The sequence below is a fragment of the Vombatus ursinus genome, unplaced genomic scaffold, assembly GCF_900497805.2.
Source record: "Vombatus ursinus unplaced genomic scaffold, bare-nosed wombat genome assembly UNPS02014859.1, whole genome shotgun sequence".
Lineage (NCBI taxonomy): Eukaryota > Metazoa > Chordata > Mammalia > Diprotodontia > Vombatidae > Vombatus > Vombatus ursinus.
Window position 1 is genome coordinate 1,531,564 of NW_020954637.1, and position 18,830 is coordinate 1,550,393.

General features: G+C 45.1%; 1 protein-coding gene across 1 annotated transcript; it reads left to right on the top strand.

Moving 5' to 3' along the window:
• The first annotated feature begins 11 nt into the window (after positions 1 to 11).
• Positions 12 to 14,884, top strand: LOC114027370 (tissue alpha-L-fucosidase-like). The gene is made up of 8 exons (XM_027841383.1): positions 12 to 418; positions 4,692 to 4,826; positions 6,990 to 7,127; positions 7,923 to 8,028; positions 8,996 to 9,196; positions 10,266 to 10,456; positions 12,435 to 12,534; positions 13,847 to 14,884. Exons 1-8 carry the CDS (start codon positions 27 to 29, stop codon positions 13,985 to 13,987), a joined length of 1,404 nt encoding a protein of 467 aa, XP_027697184.1. The 5' UTR covers positions 12 to 26; the 3' UTR covers positions 13,988 to 14,884.
• The last annotated feature ends 3,946 nt before the right edge of the window (positions 14,885 to 18,830 follow it).

Consider the following 18,830-nt stretch of genomic DNA (forward strand, 5'->3'; position numbering starts at 1 on the left):
CTAGCGCACCGCTCGGTAATAGTCGGATGGCGATCTCCTGGATGGGCGCCACGGTGGCCTCGGCGGCCCAGCGGCGTCGCAGGTGGCTGCAGCTGCAGCTGCCGCTGCTCCTGCTGGCGGCCTCGGCCTCGGCGCGCTACACGCCGGACTGGGAGAGCCTGGACTCGCGGCCGCTGCCCTCCTGGTTTGACGAGGCCAAGTTCGGCCTGTTCGTGCACTGGGGCGTGTACTCGGTGCCGGCCTGGGGCAGCGAGTGGTTCTGGTGGAGCTGGCAGGGCCGGCACGATCCCTCGTACGAAGCCTTCATGCTGCAGAACTACCCCCCGGGCTTCTCCTACCCCGACTTCGGCCCCCAGTTCCGGGCCAGCTTCTACGACCCCAAGCGATGGGCCGACCTCTTCGAGGAATCCGGGGCCAGGTGAGACCGGCGGAGCCAGCCAGGGAGGGCCTGACCCGTCCCGGGTTTGCGAAGGAGGAAACTGAAGCCCAGAGGCGTCGGATTCCACCCCGGGGCACCGCCCCACGAAGCCACGCTGCCACCCCCCCAAGGGTGGGCAGAGTGGGGCCAGGGTTCCGCCCAGACCCCGCCCCAACTGCTACATGGCTTTACAAATAGCCCAGTTTTATCCCATCCCTTTCATCAGATAAGGATACTGGGGCATCATGAGTGACTTTCCCGTTTGGAATTGGGGAGGGTTGCTTTGGTTTGGGGGTTTTTGGTATCCCCAGCGATTGACACATTGTCTGAAGTACTTAGTAAATGTTTATTGATTGACTGTCCCAGACACAGGGCTGGTAACTGTAACTAGATTTGAACTTAGTACTTTCTGACTCCCGAGTCCAGCACTGTCACTGCTTTGTAGAGAGCAAAACCTTGCCTTGGTAGCAACAAGGATTCATGAAGGGCTTACTGTGAGTTAGAAGGGGCAGTTAGGTGGCCCAGTGGGTAGAGCCCCAGGCCTGAAGTCAGGATGAGATCATGTTCAGCCTCAGACACTTCCTAGCTTTGTGACCCTGTTTGCCTCAGGTTTTCCTTATCTGTTAAATGAACTGAAGAAGGAAATGTCAACCCACTCCAGTATCTTTGCAAAGAAAACCCTAAATAGGATCATGAAAAGTCAGACAGGACTGAACAGCAAATGACTTAGAATGAAAATTCCTTGGGAGTAGGGACTGTTTCACTGATTGTATTTGAGTAGTGAGTAGCCCAGTGCCTGACACCTAATAGCTGCCTATTGATGGTTGGAACCATAAAACCTTTCTGACATTCACTTTTCTCATCTGTAAAATGATTGGGTTTACCAGTGTTACCTTAGGTAAGTCACTTAACTTCCCTTCTGGGACTTACTTTCCTCACTGAAAAATGAGGAGGTTGGATTAAATGGCCTCTGAGGGTTCTGTATATAGCTTTTTTTGTGTATAGCTGTTTGCATGTTGTCTTCCCTATCAGATTGTAAGCTCCTTAGGCTCGGAATTGTTTTTTGTCTTTCTTTGTCTCCCCAGCCCTTATAGCTTAGCCTGGCATGTAGTAAACTATTAATAAATGCTTTATTGCCATTAATCAGCAAGCATTTATTCAACTCCTCTTAGGTCCTGCTGTGCTCTGCCCTAGGGATGCAAATATAGAGGAGCTGGTATGTAATTCAGGCAGCTCCTACTAAAACTGAGTAAATTCAACTTTGGAATCCTGAAACAGTGTAGGTGGGGTAGGGTCTCTGGTGCTCCGGGTTTGAAGCTGGCTGGTCCTGGTTTGAGACTGGCCATTCCTGGTAAGGGAGTACAAGTAGGGTAGTGAGCAGCAGGTCAGATGACAAGATGTCTAGATTAGCTAGATAATTAGGGGCAGAGGTGAGAACTGGCTCATCCTACAATCATGTTTGGACACTAGGTGGCTGGCACAATGGATAAAGTGTCTGCCTGAGTCAGGAAAATTCACCTTTCTGAGTTCAAATCTGGCCTCTGTCATTTAGTAGCTGGGTGACCCTGGGCAAGTCACTTCACCCCATTACCTAGCCCCCCCCCAAAAAAATAGGATTGCAAAGTAGACCAGTTATTGAAATACATTTGTCAAAATTATTTTTAATAAACAAGTTCACAGACTCCAGTTTAGTGGAATAAATGTATAGGATCTCCTATCCTCCCAGTATCTTCCACCATAAGACCTTTAGAAAAGAAATCAAGAAAGATGGTTTTCCTTCATAGCAGATGATTCTGTTCCCTAGTTATATTCAGATTAGTCTTGTTCTCTTGGAGGTGGAAGGGGCTACAGAGACCAGCTCAGCCAACCTCCTTTCATAGTTGAAGAATTTAGGGCCCAGTAAAGTTAAGGAACTTGTACAAAGTCAAACAGAGTTAAAGGCACCCAAGCCCAGAATGCACAGCTTTTACTCCTGATGTCCAGGGTTCTTCCCAAGCTTACCACATTGCCTTCCCACATGCTCATTTCTACTGAGAAAAACAGTAACTGCCAGCTCTAGACTTCTCTGTTTTTTCAAGGGAAAATGTTAAAAAGAGCAGGTGGCTACTCTGGGGGGAAACGAAGAGCTGGTGAACATCCCCTGTCACTAGTCAATTCAACAAAAGTAAACTGAGGTACATACTCTGAGCAAATCAGCTTATTAACTGTGACACACATATAATTGTTAACAAAGCATGTCAGACTGGCCACTTCAGTAAGGCCAGCAACCTCAGTAAACAGAGGGGGACCCTCGTTACTGACATGCTGGAAAGAAGAGGGGCTGGGAACGTTATATAGTTGGCTGTCCTAAGAAAAGTGGGTTGGCATTCAGCTGTGGCTAATCATGCCCCTCTCTGACAATTAAGGAATGTTCATTGTTTTATGGGATTCATCTGCCTCTTGTAATCTTGGTTAGGAGAGCAATATTCCCAGGCTTGCCGACCCTTTGAAGGAAATCAAATGTCCTCTAACTGCACAAGAACAGGCAAGGATTGAGACATCTTTAGGGGGATGGCACCAGGTTCAGTTGGTTGGGGCTTGCAGACAACAAGCAGAAGTCCCAGGGGCTAAGTGATTGACTGATAACGACTTTTCCTTTCAACCACACCTTTAAGCTAACTCAGAGGGAAAACTGCATTCCTGAGCTTAACTTGGGGATAGAGAAGGAGGCTAGGGCAATCATACAAAATGGGGCAGTAACACAAAATAGGGTCAGTTACAGAATAGAATCAGTTATTAAATAATACAGAATAATTTTAATTTCCTTACCACACCCTCTTTGTCCCCCTCTTGCCTCACCCTGGCAAGTTAGTAGTGAGTTCAGGATTTCTACCTCCATAAGATGCCATCATGAAATCTAAAGGCTGGAACAGTCTTCTGGTCCTTCTCCTTGACCATCAGACATTTTTTTTTTTTTGGTTGGACAATGGGGGTTAAGTGACTTGCCCAAGGTCACACAGCTAGTAAGTGTTATGTATCTGAGGCCGGATTTGAACTCAGGTCCTTCTGAATCCAGGGCCAGTGCTGTATCCACCGCACCACTGAGCTGCCCCCACCATCAGACATTTTTGTTTTCGTTGGGCAATGGGGGTTAAGTGACTTGCCCAGGGTCACACAGCTAGTAAGTGTTGTTGTGTCTGAGGTCAGATTTGAACTCAGGTCCTTCTAAATCCAGGGCCAGTGCTCTATCCACTGCTCCACCTAGCTGCCCCCACCATCAGACATTTTTAAGTCTCAAAGGTAATCTTCAGTATTTTGAAAGACCTGTGATTTCCTTGGTGTAAACGTCCCCTTTCACCCATGTAGATTACATTCCTTCCTGTTATCACCTAGTGGCCAGTCTTTTCATGGTAAGCTTTTAGGCTGGTTCTGGGTTAACAGAATTGTCATTGTGATCTATTTGAAGCCTTGTCAGCCATATCTTGGACTCTGCCAACTCTGCCTTTAAGAACACAGGCTCATGTTCAAAGCACAGTGAGGCAAGAGGAAAGAAAGAAGCTGAAATGTAAAAGGAAGGGAAGTTCTCTGTGTAAAGAGCCCCAGAACCTCCCTTTATCCAGATGTCTCCCCCAAGCAATCCCTGAAGTGCCTTTTAAAGCCACCATTTATTTGTTGGGAATCTTTAAGGGAGCTACTGGTCCCCTTCCACCCTCAATAAAGTAGAAACAGAGACAGACATTTTGTAAGGCACAATTTTTTTTTTAAATTTCTAATATATAGTATTTTTATTTTTTTCCCCAATTACATGTAAGGCAGGAATTGTTGAGGCAGATTTGGGCTTGATAAAATGATAAACTTCCCAACCCTGAGAGCCATCTAAAAGAAGCCTGGGCTGCTTACCTCAGGGGGGCTACTTCCCCCTCCCTTGAGGATTTAGAACAGAGCCTGAGGAATTACTTGTCAGGTATACTGTAGTCAGGCTAGGCACCCTCTCTGGCCCTGAGATCTGTGATTCTGCAGGAAGCCTAACAGCCAAAGGAACAAAGCTTTCCACCACAGGAAGGCCAGAGAAGAGGCCACAAATTGCTGCTGGCCTCTTCTTTTATTCACCTTTGATTTGCTGAGCATTTGTTAAGCACCTTCTATGTGCTAGGCCCTAGGGATATAAAGGCAAAAACAGCTCCCGGCCTTCAAAAATCTTACATTTCACTGAGGCCCTATGTACACAGATGGGTAAATATTTGAGAATTTGAGCAGGAAGAAAGCATTAACAATGTGGCTTTGATTTCCACAGGTATGTGGTCCTGACCAGCAAGCATCATGAGGGCTACACACTCTGGCCCAGTCCTACATCTTGGAACTGGAATTCTATGGATGTAGGGCCACACCGAGATCTGGTGGGTGAATTGGGACGTTTCCTCCAAGAGAAGTAAGTGTGTTTGGTTTTTTATTAGCCCTGGACTCCCCTTTGCTGGCCTTCAATCACTTAAATCTCCTCAGCTTGTCCCCTTGGCTTTCCCCAATAACTAAGAGTAATCTGCAGAACAGTCTCATTGTCATTGAGCATTATTATGTCCAGGCCCTGCTTGTTTGAGGTTTAAGCCAAAGATGATCAGGCTACAAGTGGCATTTGGCTGACCAGAATAGGCCATAGTGTCTGTATCAGCCTAGGAAAGAATCTACTGACAGGGGGCTTCTCCAGTCCTTTTCAGGAAGTGTTTTGAGGCTTGGTTCAGAACAATAGTTCTGAAAAAGATCTGTGGGTTTAGTGGACTGGGAGCTCACTAAGCATCAGCAGCATAAATGGATGGCCAAGATAGTTGATGGGTAGAATAGGCTGCCTTCCACAGGGTGGGTGACCTCTCCTCAGAGGTCTTCCAGCAGGTGCTAGATGACCACTTGTTAGCTATGTAGTAATCGAGTTTTTTATCCTGGATGGCTTAGCCAGAGATAGGGAACGTTTGGCCTCGAGGCCACATGTGGCCTTCCAGATCCTCGGGAGGGGCCTTTTGACTGAGTCCAAGTTTTACAGAACAAATTCTTTCATTAAGGGGATTTGTTCTGTGACGTTTGGATCTGGTCAAAGGGCTACACCTGAGGACCTAGAGGGCCACACATGGCCTTGAGGCCAAAGGTTCCCTACCCCTGGCTTGGACTAATGGTGTTGAAAAGTTGCTTTTGAGTATTGGATTCTATGATTGTGATTGTCAGGCCATCTCCTACCACTTGCCCCTCCATTCCTATGTTCCTCCTTAGGTTGTGCCAAAATACACCCACCCCACTCCTTACGCTTCTCATCCTGCGCTTTCTCCTGAGCTAAAGAAAGATTAGAGTTTGAGTTGGTGGTAGAGCAAGGAATTCAAACACCAGAGCTTCCTTCTTCTGAGTTTGAGTTAGTGCTCCCAGTAGGATTGGTACCTCCCAACTTAGATCTGGGTCTAACACATCAGTGGTTCTCAAACTTTTTGGTTTCAGGACCCATTTACACTCTTAAAAATTATTGAGTACCCACATCACACTTATCAGATTGGCCAACATGACAAAACAGGAAAATGATAAATGTTGGAGAAGATGTGGGAAAATTGGAACACTAATGCATTGTTGCTGGAGTTGTAAAATGATCCAACCATTTTGGAGAGCAATTTGGAACTATGCCCAAAAGTCTATAAAAATGTGCATACCCTTTGACCCAGCAATAATGCTTCTAGGGCTATATACCAAAGAGATCATACAAATGGGAAAAGGACCCACACGTACAAAAATATTTATAGCAGCTCTTTTTGTGGTGGCCAAGAATTGGAAATTGAGGGGATGCCCATCAATTGGGGAATTGAACAAGTTGTGGTATATGAATGTAATGGAATACTATTGTGCTATAAGAAATGATGAACAGGCTGACTTCAAAAAAACATGGAAAGACTTATATGGTCTGATGCTGAGTGAAGTGAGCAGAATCAGGAGAACGTTGTACACAGTAACAGCCACGTTGTGCGATGAGTAATATTGATAGACTTAATCCTTCTCAGCAATACGAGGATCTAACACATCTCCAAAGGCCTCATGTTGGAAAATTCTGTCCACATCCAAAGAAAGAACTATTGAGTTTGAATGCAGATTTAAGCATACTATTTGCTGTTTTATTTCTTCTGTTGAGTTTTGTTTCCTCTTTCTGGTGGTTCCTCCTATTGGTTCTAATTCTTACTTACAACATCACTAATGTGAAAATATGTTTAATAGGAATGTATATGTATAGCCTATATCAGATTGCGTGCCATCTTGGAGAGTAAGTTGGGGAGGGAGGGGGAGAAAAGCTTAAAACTCAAAAACCTATGGAAGTGATTATTGATAATTCAAAATATGGAGTCAGGAGGACCTGAGTTCAAATCCAACTTCAGACACTTGACACTTATTAGCTGTGTGACCCTGGGCAAGTCACTTAATCTATTGCCTAGCCAAAAAAAAAAAAAAAAGAATAGGATAATTCAAAATAAATTAATTTAAAAAATATTAGGTCTTGCTATTTTTATTTTAAAAGTAGCTATTTTAAAAAATTCCTTGTGAGATAATTCAGTTTCCTGCTTCATCTTTTTAGGAATATCCATTATGGACTATACCACTCACTCCTGGAATGGTTTCATCCTTTGTATCTGCTTGACAAGAAAAACAACTTCACAACCCAGAACTTTGTCAAGACCAAGACCCTACCAGAAATGATTGATCTTGTGAACAAGTAAGAACCTCTCTGATCTTCAGTTTTCATCCTTTACAAGATTGGGTTGGTACATTTATATTATAATTCCCATGTCATGGGGCTTTATAACACTAAAAGGCTAGAGAAATGGGAGGTGCAGGCAGTTGTTTCTATTGCTTGTAAAATATCCTCTTGGGGATAGTCAATTACACTGAGCTCTGACTGTGGCCCTACTAAGGGGGTAAAGTCAAGGTCCTCCTATCTCTCCAAGGGACCAATAATTTCTATGGAGTGAAGGGCTAACTAGAGTAAGCCTGCTGACACTGCCCTGGGAATGGGTTCAGGGAGTAGCGTTCTATGGCTTCAAAGCCTTTTTACTTTTTTCAAGTATGTCATCTCCCAGTAAAGAGCTTACTTTCCAAGGCAGACAGCATCTTCTTAGAGAGTGTCTGAGGGCACTCAGATGAAGCAGCTTACCAGGTCCATGTAGCCAGCATGGTCCAGGGGCAGGACTTGAACCCAGGTCCTCCTGACTCCAAGGTCACTTGGAGTGCTCCACTGCTCCATGTTGCCTCTCTACGAAGTACTTGACATCCATGCTTTCAGCCCTGGGAGGCTAGGACAGTAGTCTAGTCCCAGTGTTACAGATGAAGGTAGTAAGGCTCAAACAGTGAAATTCCTTGCCTGGGGTTATGTGGTTCTTCACAAGTGCTTGAGGTGGGCCTAGATCCTGGGTCTCTTGACTTCTGGTCCACTGCTAGGTCACTTAGACCCCACCGATGTTCTGGATTGTAAAGACTCCTCCAGCATGTTACTCTTCCATATGTCTTTCAGGTACAAACCTGACCTGATCTGGTCTGATGGAGAATGGGAAGCCCCTGACACTTACTGGAATTCCACCGAGTTCCTTGCCTGGCTGTACAATGACAGCCCTGTAAAGGTAGGTGACTGAAGGACTGCTTGTGACTGTAGAAGGTGGAGTGAGCCAGGGCCTGGAACCAACCATATCCTTCCTTCCCTCCATGATTGGTCAGGAGAGAAGGGAATTCTGGATGGGGAGATAAGGAAACTCTCCAAGAATGCAGGATGCAGCATGCTGCTGTGGGGATGTTTTGTGGGTCTGGGGCAAGAGTAAGAAATTTAAGTTCCTGTACATTCACATTGTTCCTGGCAGATATTGAAAAGAATTATTCCCTTGGGGAGGGAGAGAAAATTTAGAACTCAAAATCTTATGGAAGTGAATGTTGAAAAATAATAATTAATTAATTTAAAAAATTGTTCCCTAACATAGAGTCTTAGGTGACATCCAGAACAGGCCTTTGGGTCTGGGGCAGGATCGCTGAATGTGCCAAGGCCTGGGAACGTAAATTTCATTTCATTTCAGCTAGTGATGTTTTATGCAATACCTACTATATGCACACTATATTGATAAGACACTCTAGCAGGAGAAATAAATCACATGTACACAAGGAAGAAGAATGAACAGACAACAATTGTTCTGAAAAGGACTGAGGGATTCAGTGATCTATAGAATTCACATGGGTCGGCAATGTGATGGGAGAATGGGGGGGGAGATCTTGGGCTGTATTAAGAGGGCCTGAGCTTCTAGGAATGGGAGATGATTGTTCTGCCGCATGGTCATGTTTGGTTGTAGCTGCCACAGCTCAAAAAGGACAAGGATAAGTTAGAGAGTGTCAACAGGAAGGCAGCTGGGATGGTGAAGGGCTGAGCATCCTGGTCATGTGAGGACAGGGAAGGAATAGATTTACTGAGCAGAATGCATTCTGGAATTGCAAAGTCAGCTAAGAAAACTCAGGAGATTAGCTTTTACAGATAGGTTCTGTAGCCACAGGAATCCATGGGGCTCCATCTATAGTGACTCAGGTCTTCCATTCTTCATTATTTAGGATCAAATTGTGGTGAATGATCGATGGGGCAAGGACACTGGGTGTAAACATGGGGGCTACTTCAACTGTATGGACAAATACAAGCCAACGACTCCTCCACAACACAAGTGGGAGATGTGCACCAGCCTGGATAAAAGATCGTGGGGGTATCGTCGAAACATGGACAGCAGTGATGTCATGACCCATTTAGAAATCATTGAGGTAAGAGCTGCTTTGGCTTTGGCCTCCTGAACTGGGGTGGAGAGAGGGAACATGTAGGAAGAAAGCAGTGAGGGCCAAGAGACTAGGGATCAGTTTTAGCCACACGACCTCTTCCTTAGGCATGCTTTCTCATTTGTAATTAGAAGACTGGACTAGCTCATCTCTGAGGTATCTGGTCTGTATCGGGTATCTGACATTCTATGTTGAAAAAGGCTTCTTCCTAGCTCTGAAATTGTGAGTTGTAACGACTCTTCCTGCTCTGAAATTCTCTGTTCCATGAAATTTCCCAACTCCGAAATTCTGTGTTCCTGCTCAAACATTTTGGGTTCCAAGAATCTCCTCCCTAGCTCTGATACCATCTTCTTCACGAAGCCTTTCCTGACCCCTGGGCCCTCCCTTCTAAACTACTCTCTATATATTTATACTCACTCATTTTAGATTTGTGACATATATATCAATGTATTATGTACTTCATATCCTCCCCATTGTAATGGAAACTCCATGTCATTCTTTTGTTCAGTCGTTTTTCAGTCATATCCATCTCTTCCTGACCCTATTTGGGTTTTTCTTGGCAAAGACACTGGAGTGATTTGCCATTTCCTTCTCAAACTCATTTGACAGTTGAGAAAACTGAGGCAAACGGTCACATAGCTAGAAAGTGTCTGAGGCCAAATTTGAACTTGGTTCTTCCTGACCCCAGGCAGACACTCTGTCCACTGCACCATCTAGCTGCCCTCGTGTCATTCTTTACTTCCTTGTATTGCTGGTGCCTGTTACACTTGCCGTGTGACTTATAGAAGTTAAAAAAAATACTTAATCGATTTACATGAGGTCCCTCCCAGGCTGAGCTTTCTTGTGTTCTAAGGACCCTTGTAGAGCTGAGATGCTGGAGTCTAAACAGCCCTCTTTGCTATATGCTTCTGACCCCCATGAGCTCTAAAAGGCCTAAGAAACAGAGAATGTACCCAGGTTGTTTCATTGTCGTTTAACATTTATGAATTTCAGAGCAATGTATCCAGTACCAATAATAATAGGTGAGGGCACTTCATCGTTTGTTTCTTCCTTCCAGGAACTAATTTTTGTCGTGAGCTTTGGAGGAAACTATCTGCTTAATGTTGGGCCAACAAAAGATGGGATCATTCCCCCCATTTTTGAAGAAAGGCTCCGTAGTGTGGGGAGCTGGCTAAAAACCAATGGAGAGGGAATCTATGCTTCTAAGCCATGGAGGGTGCAAATGGAGAACGTCACCACCCCCATAAGGCAAGTTGCCCCCTCTGCATTTGATTGGGTCACCAAGTCTATTAGTTTATCCCAAATGAAGATCCTTCTTGTATGTAGACATGGCTTATTATCTCCCATGTCCAACGGGGCCTCCCCGTGATCCCCTCCCTGCTGAGCCCAGAAATCTTTAGAAGCTTCCTGATTTCCCTCACATTAAACCTTTTTGTCCATAGACTGATAAAGGAATCAGCAAATCCTGGCAACTCACTCTACTGAGGGCCTCTTAGCCTTCTTGTGCTGGACAACTTTGGCCATCCAGTGAAACCTATGGACCCCTTCCAAGAATAGTGCAGAAAATATGCATCAGTGCATATTTTTAGTATGCATTTTATTAAATGCATAATAACATACCAAGGATTACCCAGGAAATGAATTATATTGTAATAGGCATGTATTTTATTCCTCTCCGAGTTCACACATCCTTTGCAGTCATTCCACAGGGGTACCAGGTTCAGAGCCCCTGCACTAATGTATGCCTTGATAGAATTTGTTCCAGGTGAGTGACAGCCCTAGCCAGGGTTTCTAGTCTTAGAAAAGACAGAGAAAAAAATGGCTCAAGGCAGGATGATATGGGGTAGAATTCAAAGATCTGGGTTTTTGAGGCTCAGCTTTGCCACTAACTCTATAAAAACGGTATTAAAATGAATAAGAAGGGCTGGATTAAACAGTCTCCAGGGTCCCCAGTCTAAAAGTCCCATGACCTTCATTGCTTCCAGTCATATTAGGTCCTGGAGAGCATCATCAGGTCTTTGGCTGAGAGGGAAATTGTGAACCAAGAGCGATTCTTGGCCCTCTCTGAGGGTTGCCATGGACCTCAGGAAGAGAGGTCCCTCTTCATTTACAATCTGAGGCCACTCAACTAGATAAGATGCCCTCACTTTCTACCCTTGGTCCAGAACTCTGCTTGCATTCAGTTGTTCTTTTCCCATGAGTAGAAAGATGTTCAAATCAAAAGCCATGAAGGACAAGGGAGGAGTAAAGTTAGAAAGATGACAATGATCTTTTGACATTTATACTGGGCTTTAGATACGTTGTCCTTCTGCATGATGGGTAGTTAAAAAAAAAATAGAATCATCCCCATTTTTAAATGAAGAAACTGAGGCTTAGAGGAGCAAAGGTAATCCAGGTAGTGGCAGATCTGAGACTTAAGCCCACATTCTGACTCCAAATCTTTTTCCCCCCTTTCCATCCCATACCTGTTTATTGTTCTCAATCTACAAATGCTTTTCTCCAGATGGATCTTGTGCTATGCTTCTACAGGCGTTTTTCCCCCTCAAATGCTTGGATTGTTTGGTGAAATCATGCCCTTATTCATCAGCGTGGACCAGGGGACAGAACACTGGCTCTGGAGTCAGAACACCCTCTGGGTTGAGATCCCACTTAAAACTTATGACCCAGGGACCTTGGGCAAATCCCAGCTCCCTGGGCCCCCCTTTTCTGTAAAATGCCTCTGGGGTCCCTTTCCAGCTCTCTAGGATCCCAAGATGTTGTGTACATTTAGTGACAGGAAATACTTGCTGAGTGTTTACCTTATGTTCACCTAGTGAAGTATCAGGTAAATTGATTGAAAGGAATTGTTTAGAAAGGAAAGCAGAAGGAGAATGTTACCAGGGATTTCCCAGGTTCTAAAAACATGCCAGGAACTCTGAGTGCAAGTAATGGATTCATCCATGGGAATGGCTTTTTTTTTGTTTGTTTTTTGTTTTTTTTTTTTTTGTTTGGCAAGGCAATTGAGGTTAAGTGACTTGCCCAGGGACACACAGCTAGTAAGTGTTGAATGTCTGGTCTGAGACCAGATTGAACTGAGGTCCTCCTGACTCCAGGGCCAGTGCTCTATCCACTTTGCCACCTAACTGCCCCTGGGAATGGACTTTGGATAGGACAAGTGCTTTGTGGATATTTCATCAAAAGGTAAAGGCTTCCATTTGGATAAGTCTGTGATGGCCGTCTTCTGCAGGTTCACCGTAAAGCAATCTGGTGTGTACGTCTTCTACAGCAATTGGCCACAGGATGGAGTGCTCCGGCTGACCTCCCCCATCCCAACAAATAGGACAACAGTAAGTAGTCTTCTGGGTACCGGTGTTGTGAAATGAGCTCTCTAGCCTTGGGACCATTAGGAAAATCCTCTGGGGCAAAGCTGTCAAATTCATGCGGCTGCCTGCAATTAATAAAAATACACTACAACAAAGATAATGGTCATTTGTGGTTTTCTAAGTCAATATGCAGCCTCCAGGGATCAATTTGGCTTTTCACTGCTCTGAATCCCTTTCCCTGGGTTTTTCTCCTATTTCCCTTTATGATTCTTAGTTCCCGGGGTTGGAAAGACCTCTTCCACCATGTGCACACTCAGCACCTTACAGGAGTCATTTAGCCTGTTCTGGAGCTGTCAGCATGTTTCATAATTTTGCTCTCTAAGAACTTTCTCCATAAATGTGAGAAAACACCTCACCCCACTCCTTTGCAGAAGTCAACTTTTTTGGCTATATTGATTGATTTTGCTGATTTTTTTTTCTTTTTCTTCTTAAAAAAAGTATACACACACACTCACACACACACACACACATATACATATATGTGTTATAAGAGATAGCTCTCTGGGAAGGAAAGGAATATAGGTGGGAAACGTAATCAATATAAAAACAAAATATAAAAAGTTAATTAAAAAACAGAAAGATTTCCTCCCCCAAGAACCTTACATTCTGTAGAGAGACATCATCTATACAACAAATATATATGAAATCAATGCTAACCTAATAAAAGAACTACTTCTGCCCATCCAGTGAGGGTATGGTAATGTGAACTATTAAAAGCATTATTACCCCATTTTATAGATTGACAGGAGTCCTCCACTTAGCTGAGCTCATCTAGCTAGAAAGTATTGGAGCAAAAACCAAGTCTTTGGGCTCCAAGTCTGCTGCCCTCTTTGGTATGTCAATAAGGAGGCTCCTAGGTGGTGTAATAGATGGAGAGTCAGACTTCAGAGTCAGAAAGATCTGTGTTTGAGTCCTGCCTTGGATACTTCATGGCTGTGTGACCCTGGGCAAGTCATTAAACCTCTGTCAGCCTGCTTCCTCATCTGTAAAATGGGATAATATAACATTTTCTCCAAGATTATTCTGAGGATCAAATGAGGTAACTACATCAGTTTATTTAAAAAGCTGTCATCTCCTTAGGTAGCATAGTCTTATATGCAGATGGTTTTAATTCCTGGATCAGCCATGAACTTACTGTACAGCCTTGGACAGATGACTTCCCCTCTCTGAGGCTCAATCTTCTTTCCTGCCTGATGAGGAGAATGGACCAGATCAAGCCTTAGAACTGGCTACATGTAACGGTCCTGTCTTGTCTTGTCTTTCCCTTTCTTTCTAGGTGAGCATGTTGGGAGTCCCAGGGTTTCTGAAGTGGTCACAAGACTCAGTGGACCAAGGCCTCTTTGTTTACCTTCCCCAACCATCTCCAGCTATTATAAAGATGATGGTTTGGACCCTCAAACTAGAGGAAGTCAAGTGAGGCACCTGTGGTTTGATTTTTGCTTCTAAGACGTGAGCATTGCAGTAAATTGGTTCCACTCTTCCTTAACCTAAGATGATAGTTTCTGACCCATCTTAATCAAAGGACAATGCACCCTGTCTGACCTCAGTGGATACCTCTGATTTATAAGCCTGCACCTTCCTCCATGAAAGAAAGGCCTTTCAGGAGGGAGATCTCAGTGTCTCCCTATCCTTAGGCATGTAGTTAACCTCAAAAATTATTTAGGATGGATGTCTCCTCTTTTTCCCCCCCCACCCCGCATACCACCTCTGTGGCAGGTGCCTCCATCCTGTAAGTAGGGGTCAGGCACTAGAAGACAGAAGGAAGTAGAACAGGCTTAGCCAGGTAATGCCACCTTGGCTGGTTTGGTGTCAGCTAGTAATTGAGGAAACTTCCTCAAGGGTTAGCAGGAGCCTGAAGAAATGGGGATCCCAGGAAAATGCAGCACTGAATGAGCAGGGGGCAGGGGCCTAGCTAGAGGGCCATGTTTGTGAATTCAGCAGCACCTGTCCAGGGGCACAAGAGCAGGATGGCACCCCTGGCTATCCCTGGCATTCCACTTCTTAGACTTACACCCACCACCCACCATGGCTGCATTAGAAAGCCCCAGGTGTAATTCTAAACAATGGTTGGTAATTGGTTGGGGTAGGGAACAGAATGGGAAATGAGGCTTGGTGACATCCATATGATGGAAGATTTGTTTTTTTTTTTCATTCTAATCTGAAAAGCCATGAATGACACCTGCTGTTAAATTCTCTTTCAAAATGAACAATTAAGGAACAAATGCTCTAATTTCGTTTTTCTGTCCTCTGCCTCTTTGTATGTGAATGTTTTGACACCTGTTAAAAAAAAAAGTAAACTTTTTCCATTTAAAAAGGATGTTGTGCTGTTCATTCTGCAGGTGGGCCCCTGCCTGCCTTTTCAGAAGTCACTTGGTACAAAAAATCTTTAGGGTGTCCCCCAAATTGAATAGTAAAGTCAGAATCCTGATGTTGGACAGTGAAAGAGTGACCCATTAGAAGGCAGGAGTGCTGGGGTCCTAGTGCTGCCACTGCCACCAACTCATGTGGGAACCTTGGGCAAGTCAGTTTATCACTCTGAGCCTCACTTTCCACCTCCATAAAGTGGGAATAATGGTTGGAACGCCTCTCACAGGTTTGTTTATTTTTTTTGTATTTTTTTTTTATGAGGAAAACTGTTAAGTGATCATGTGGTAGAAAGAGTCCCAAAAAGGGCACCAGGCCTGCTTCTGATGCTGCTAGGTGGCATCACACAAGGCCCTTGAGCCTCTCGGGTCCTGGTCTGTAAAATGGTGGTGGTGATTATCTACCTTCCCTCTAGGGCTTTGGAGTATGCAAAACAATCTCTCCCCAACAACACTGAAGAAACGAGTGCAATAATGTCCCCATTAATGTCCTGGAGAGGCTTGGTGAAGAAGTTAGAGCTTTGCAGAGTTGCAAGGGCAAGGGCCCATCCAGCCTAAAAATATTGGCCTTTGTGATTGCTGTGCTAAACCTTTAAAGAAAGCTAGGAGGGGTCCTGCAGAATGAGCCGCTGAGCTCTGACTACAAATGTTTGTGCCCAGGGCAATGCCCCAGCCGAAGCCCAAGAAACTCCTCCCAGAGGAGGGGGAGAGGAACCAAGTGACCAGGATGCTAGAGCCAGGGACTCTGAAACTAACAGCCAAGGCCCTGCCGGGAAGCCACTGGGCTCATCCCAGCAGCCACCGAGTAGCTTCCTGTTTAAGCTAACTTTCTAAACTTGGCACCCTGCGACAGCAAGCCTTTGTTATGTGCTGCTACATGCCAACCATGTGCCAGGTGCTGGGAAACGACCACAGCCCTTGGCCTGGAGTCCTTATCCTCTCCATCGCCTTATCCTGGTCATGGTTCCACCTAGACACTGCAAAGGCTCAGATTGTTTAACGGCAGAGAGTGGAAGCCTCCAGCTATAAACTGAGGGGCTTGACTTCCAATCCTGGCAATGTTCTAGACCAGGGGTGGGGAACCTGCGGCCCTCTAGGTCCTCAAGTGAGGCCAAGGTTTACAGAACAAATCCTTTTCATAAGGGGATTGGTTCTGTGAAGTTTGGATTCAGTCAAAGGGCCACACTCGAGGACCTAGAGGGCCACGCTGCAGGTTCCCCACCTCTGGTCTGGACTCTTTAACAGTGAAGAGTGGCTTGAGAGCCCCGGAGAGCAGTGAGCATTGTGGCATGGGCATGCTAAACTAAATTTTATGTCATTTTTTCACATGATTAGACTGACCCATTAAGGGAGTCCATTGATCATCACAGATGATCGCATCATCTGGGGGCCTGCATTAGGAGAGACACTGAGGCAGCTGAAGCTGACGTGGGGAGCAGATTGCATTGGATAGAATAGCCCAGGCATGAGGACAGGCGAGAGGGCTTCGATGAGGCTTAGGCTCCTGCTCCTGGCATTCCTCTCGCCCCCACAGATTTATTCTCAAGATGTAACTGTCCCACCATGTGCAAGCTGTAGTTCTTCAGTGAATACCCCACCACCATCACCAGTGGCAGTCACTACACTTTCACACAGCATGTCTACCATTACCATTGTTGCTTTTGATATAATAGGTCCTTTCAGACCCTCTCCTGTGTATATGTGTCAATAGTGCTTCTGTACATAGCATGTGCATACAAACACACCTACTTTTGTTTCAAAGGAAACACTGGCAGTAATACTATATAATTTTCACAGTTTCAACTATCATATCAGTAGAAAGGGAAAAACAAATATTGTTTAAGAGGAAGTTGGGGAAAAGCATTCCCAAGATAATACAAGCTGCTGTTCTAAAAATCCTTTAAAAGTATGTAGCAGTTGAAATTAATATAGGTGTGGTTCCTATGGTTCTGGGTCATGTCCAGAGATGTAACTAAGGCATGAATACTAGGGCTCGATACTCAATACTCAATTTTCTGACATTTAGAATGCTTTGGTAGCACTAAATCTCAGCAGCCTACAAATAGTTGAGCTTAGCATATAGTACCTAAGATTGACTTCTGTATCCTTCAAACCCAAACATAGCTTTACCTTAGCTGAGCTCCTTCCTGAACCTGCCCCCACAGCCCCCAGTAGTGGCCTCATGATGTCTTAGGCACTGCATCTAGAGATCTCAAGGTCCTTATCAGCCTTGAGACCTTCAGAGACTTGTCTGCTAACTAAATTACATAGATTCCTCTTGTTTCGCAATGATGAGACTGATTTGCAATCTTAGCCAATCAGAATATGGAAAAGTATTTGTATAGCTATGCTAATATCATTAACTCAGAATCCAGGAAGAAGCGCCAGGAAAAATATTGAAGTTCTACGGACGGTGGGACAAAATAAAAGATGGATGTTTCAAGCATGTGGTAGAATACATGCTCATGTAGGATACATTTTTGGGGAAAACAATCCTGAAAATCTTGTCTTGTAAAATGTCTGAATGGAGGATCAAATCAAAATCATTTTAAGACACATTCAGTTGAGGTGTGAGAGTGACTTTGACATCTCTAGATGCAGTGCCCAAGACATCTAGACTCGTGGGTGAATTGTATTTAAGTGAGGCAGAGTTGCATAAAGTTATCGGCCTCACTCTCTTCCAGAGTCATCCAAGTCCAGCGGCAAGGCAAATGTCAAGAGAATGGGGATGGCCCAGCATGTAGTGGATGACCTTGGTGTCCTCGTGTCTGACCAAGCTCTAAGCGCTCCACAGCACCTGCTTCAGGCACCTTCGTGGCTGTTCCAACAAATTGTTCTCATCTACCCATTCCACTGGGGAAAGTCTTCACATGCTTGGGGTAGACCACACCCAAATTCACCCTCAACCTGATCTAGCCCATCTGCTGAGGTTTACTGGGGTGTGACTGCTGAACATGCTACAGCTTCTTGGAGCTCCAGGTGAGGGTTGGGTGAAGGTGGCCGCCAAAGGGGGACGAGCAGCCCTGACAGAGTTCCCATCGGATCATGTCGCCTCGATCCAGGAACCACTGACCAGGGTTAGGAACACGACTCTTGGGCCCAATGCCTGTGTCCCTGGCTCACCCAGAGGTACTGGTGCTCCCTGAACACCCATACACCCCACTGCCACCACCACAGGAGAAGGAAATTCCCTACACTAAAGTACCAGCGTCTTCATCCTCTCACCCTCCTTTCCTATTGTTAACAGACTCAGTCAAGCCAACAGGAGTGTTTCCCTAACCCGTGATCCTGAACCATCCAAGATGGCTGCATCTACAAATCACTGTATAGAGAACAAAACAAAATCCACAGTCGATGTCTTTGCTCAGTCCTTCAGTCCTACAGCTTTCAACTGATTGACAGGTAGGCTGTCTCATCCTGAAGCAGCAGCCTGGGCTTTGCTTAAAGGCAGTGGCTCCACAATCATCTGCCGGTTCTTTTAGGCTGGATGACCCCTCGCCCTGGATGTAGTCGTGAGGATTCCTGGTTAGCTGAGGTCCTGCTGAGGCCCTTTCCAACCATCTGCTTAGCAGTCAGGCCACAGGCTGCTTTCCCACATTTTGAGTAAATTGAGAAGGATCTGAAGGATTGTGCAGGAAGTAAATGACAAATGACGTTGGACTTCAGTTCAGCATTTAAAGCAACTGGAACTTTGAAGTACGAGCCTGAAGAGAGACGGCATCTGTCTTGACGGGAGGGCTCAAGACTTGCCTTGACCACGAGAAGAAAGGAATTCTCTTTCAATGGGACACAGGCATTGGGCCCAAGAGTCATGTTCCTAACCCTGGTCAGTGGTTCATGGATCTAAGCGACACGATCTAATGGGAACTCTTTTGTCATTGAGGCACAGTTTTCAGA

Bases quoted from the DNA above. Each gene is read 5' to 3' on its own strand.
- LOC114027370 (XM_027841383.1), top strand. From the start codon at position 27: ATGGCGATCTCCTGGATGGGCGCCACGGTGGCCTCGGCGGCCCAGCGG. The intron at 4,827-6,989 runs GTAAGTGTGTTT...TCATCTTTTTAG, and splicing joins GGACGTTTCCTCCAAGAGAA to GAATATCCATTATGGACTAT. The intron at 9,197-10,265 runs GTAAGAGCTGCT...TCTTCCTTCCAG, and splicing joins CCCATTTAGAAATCATTGAG to GAACTAATTTTTGTCGTGAG.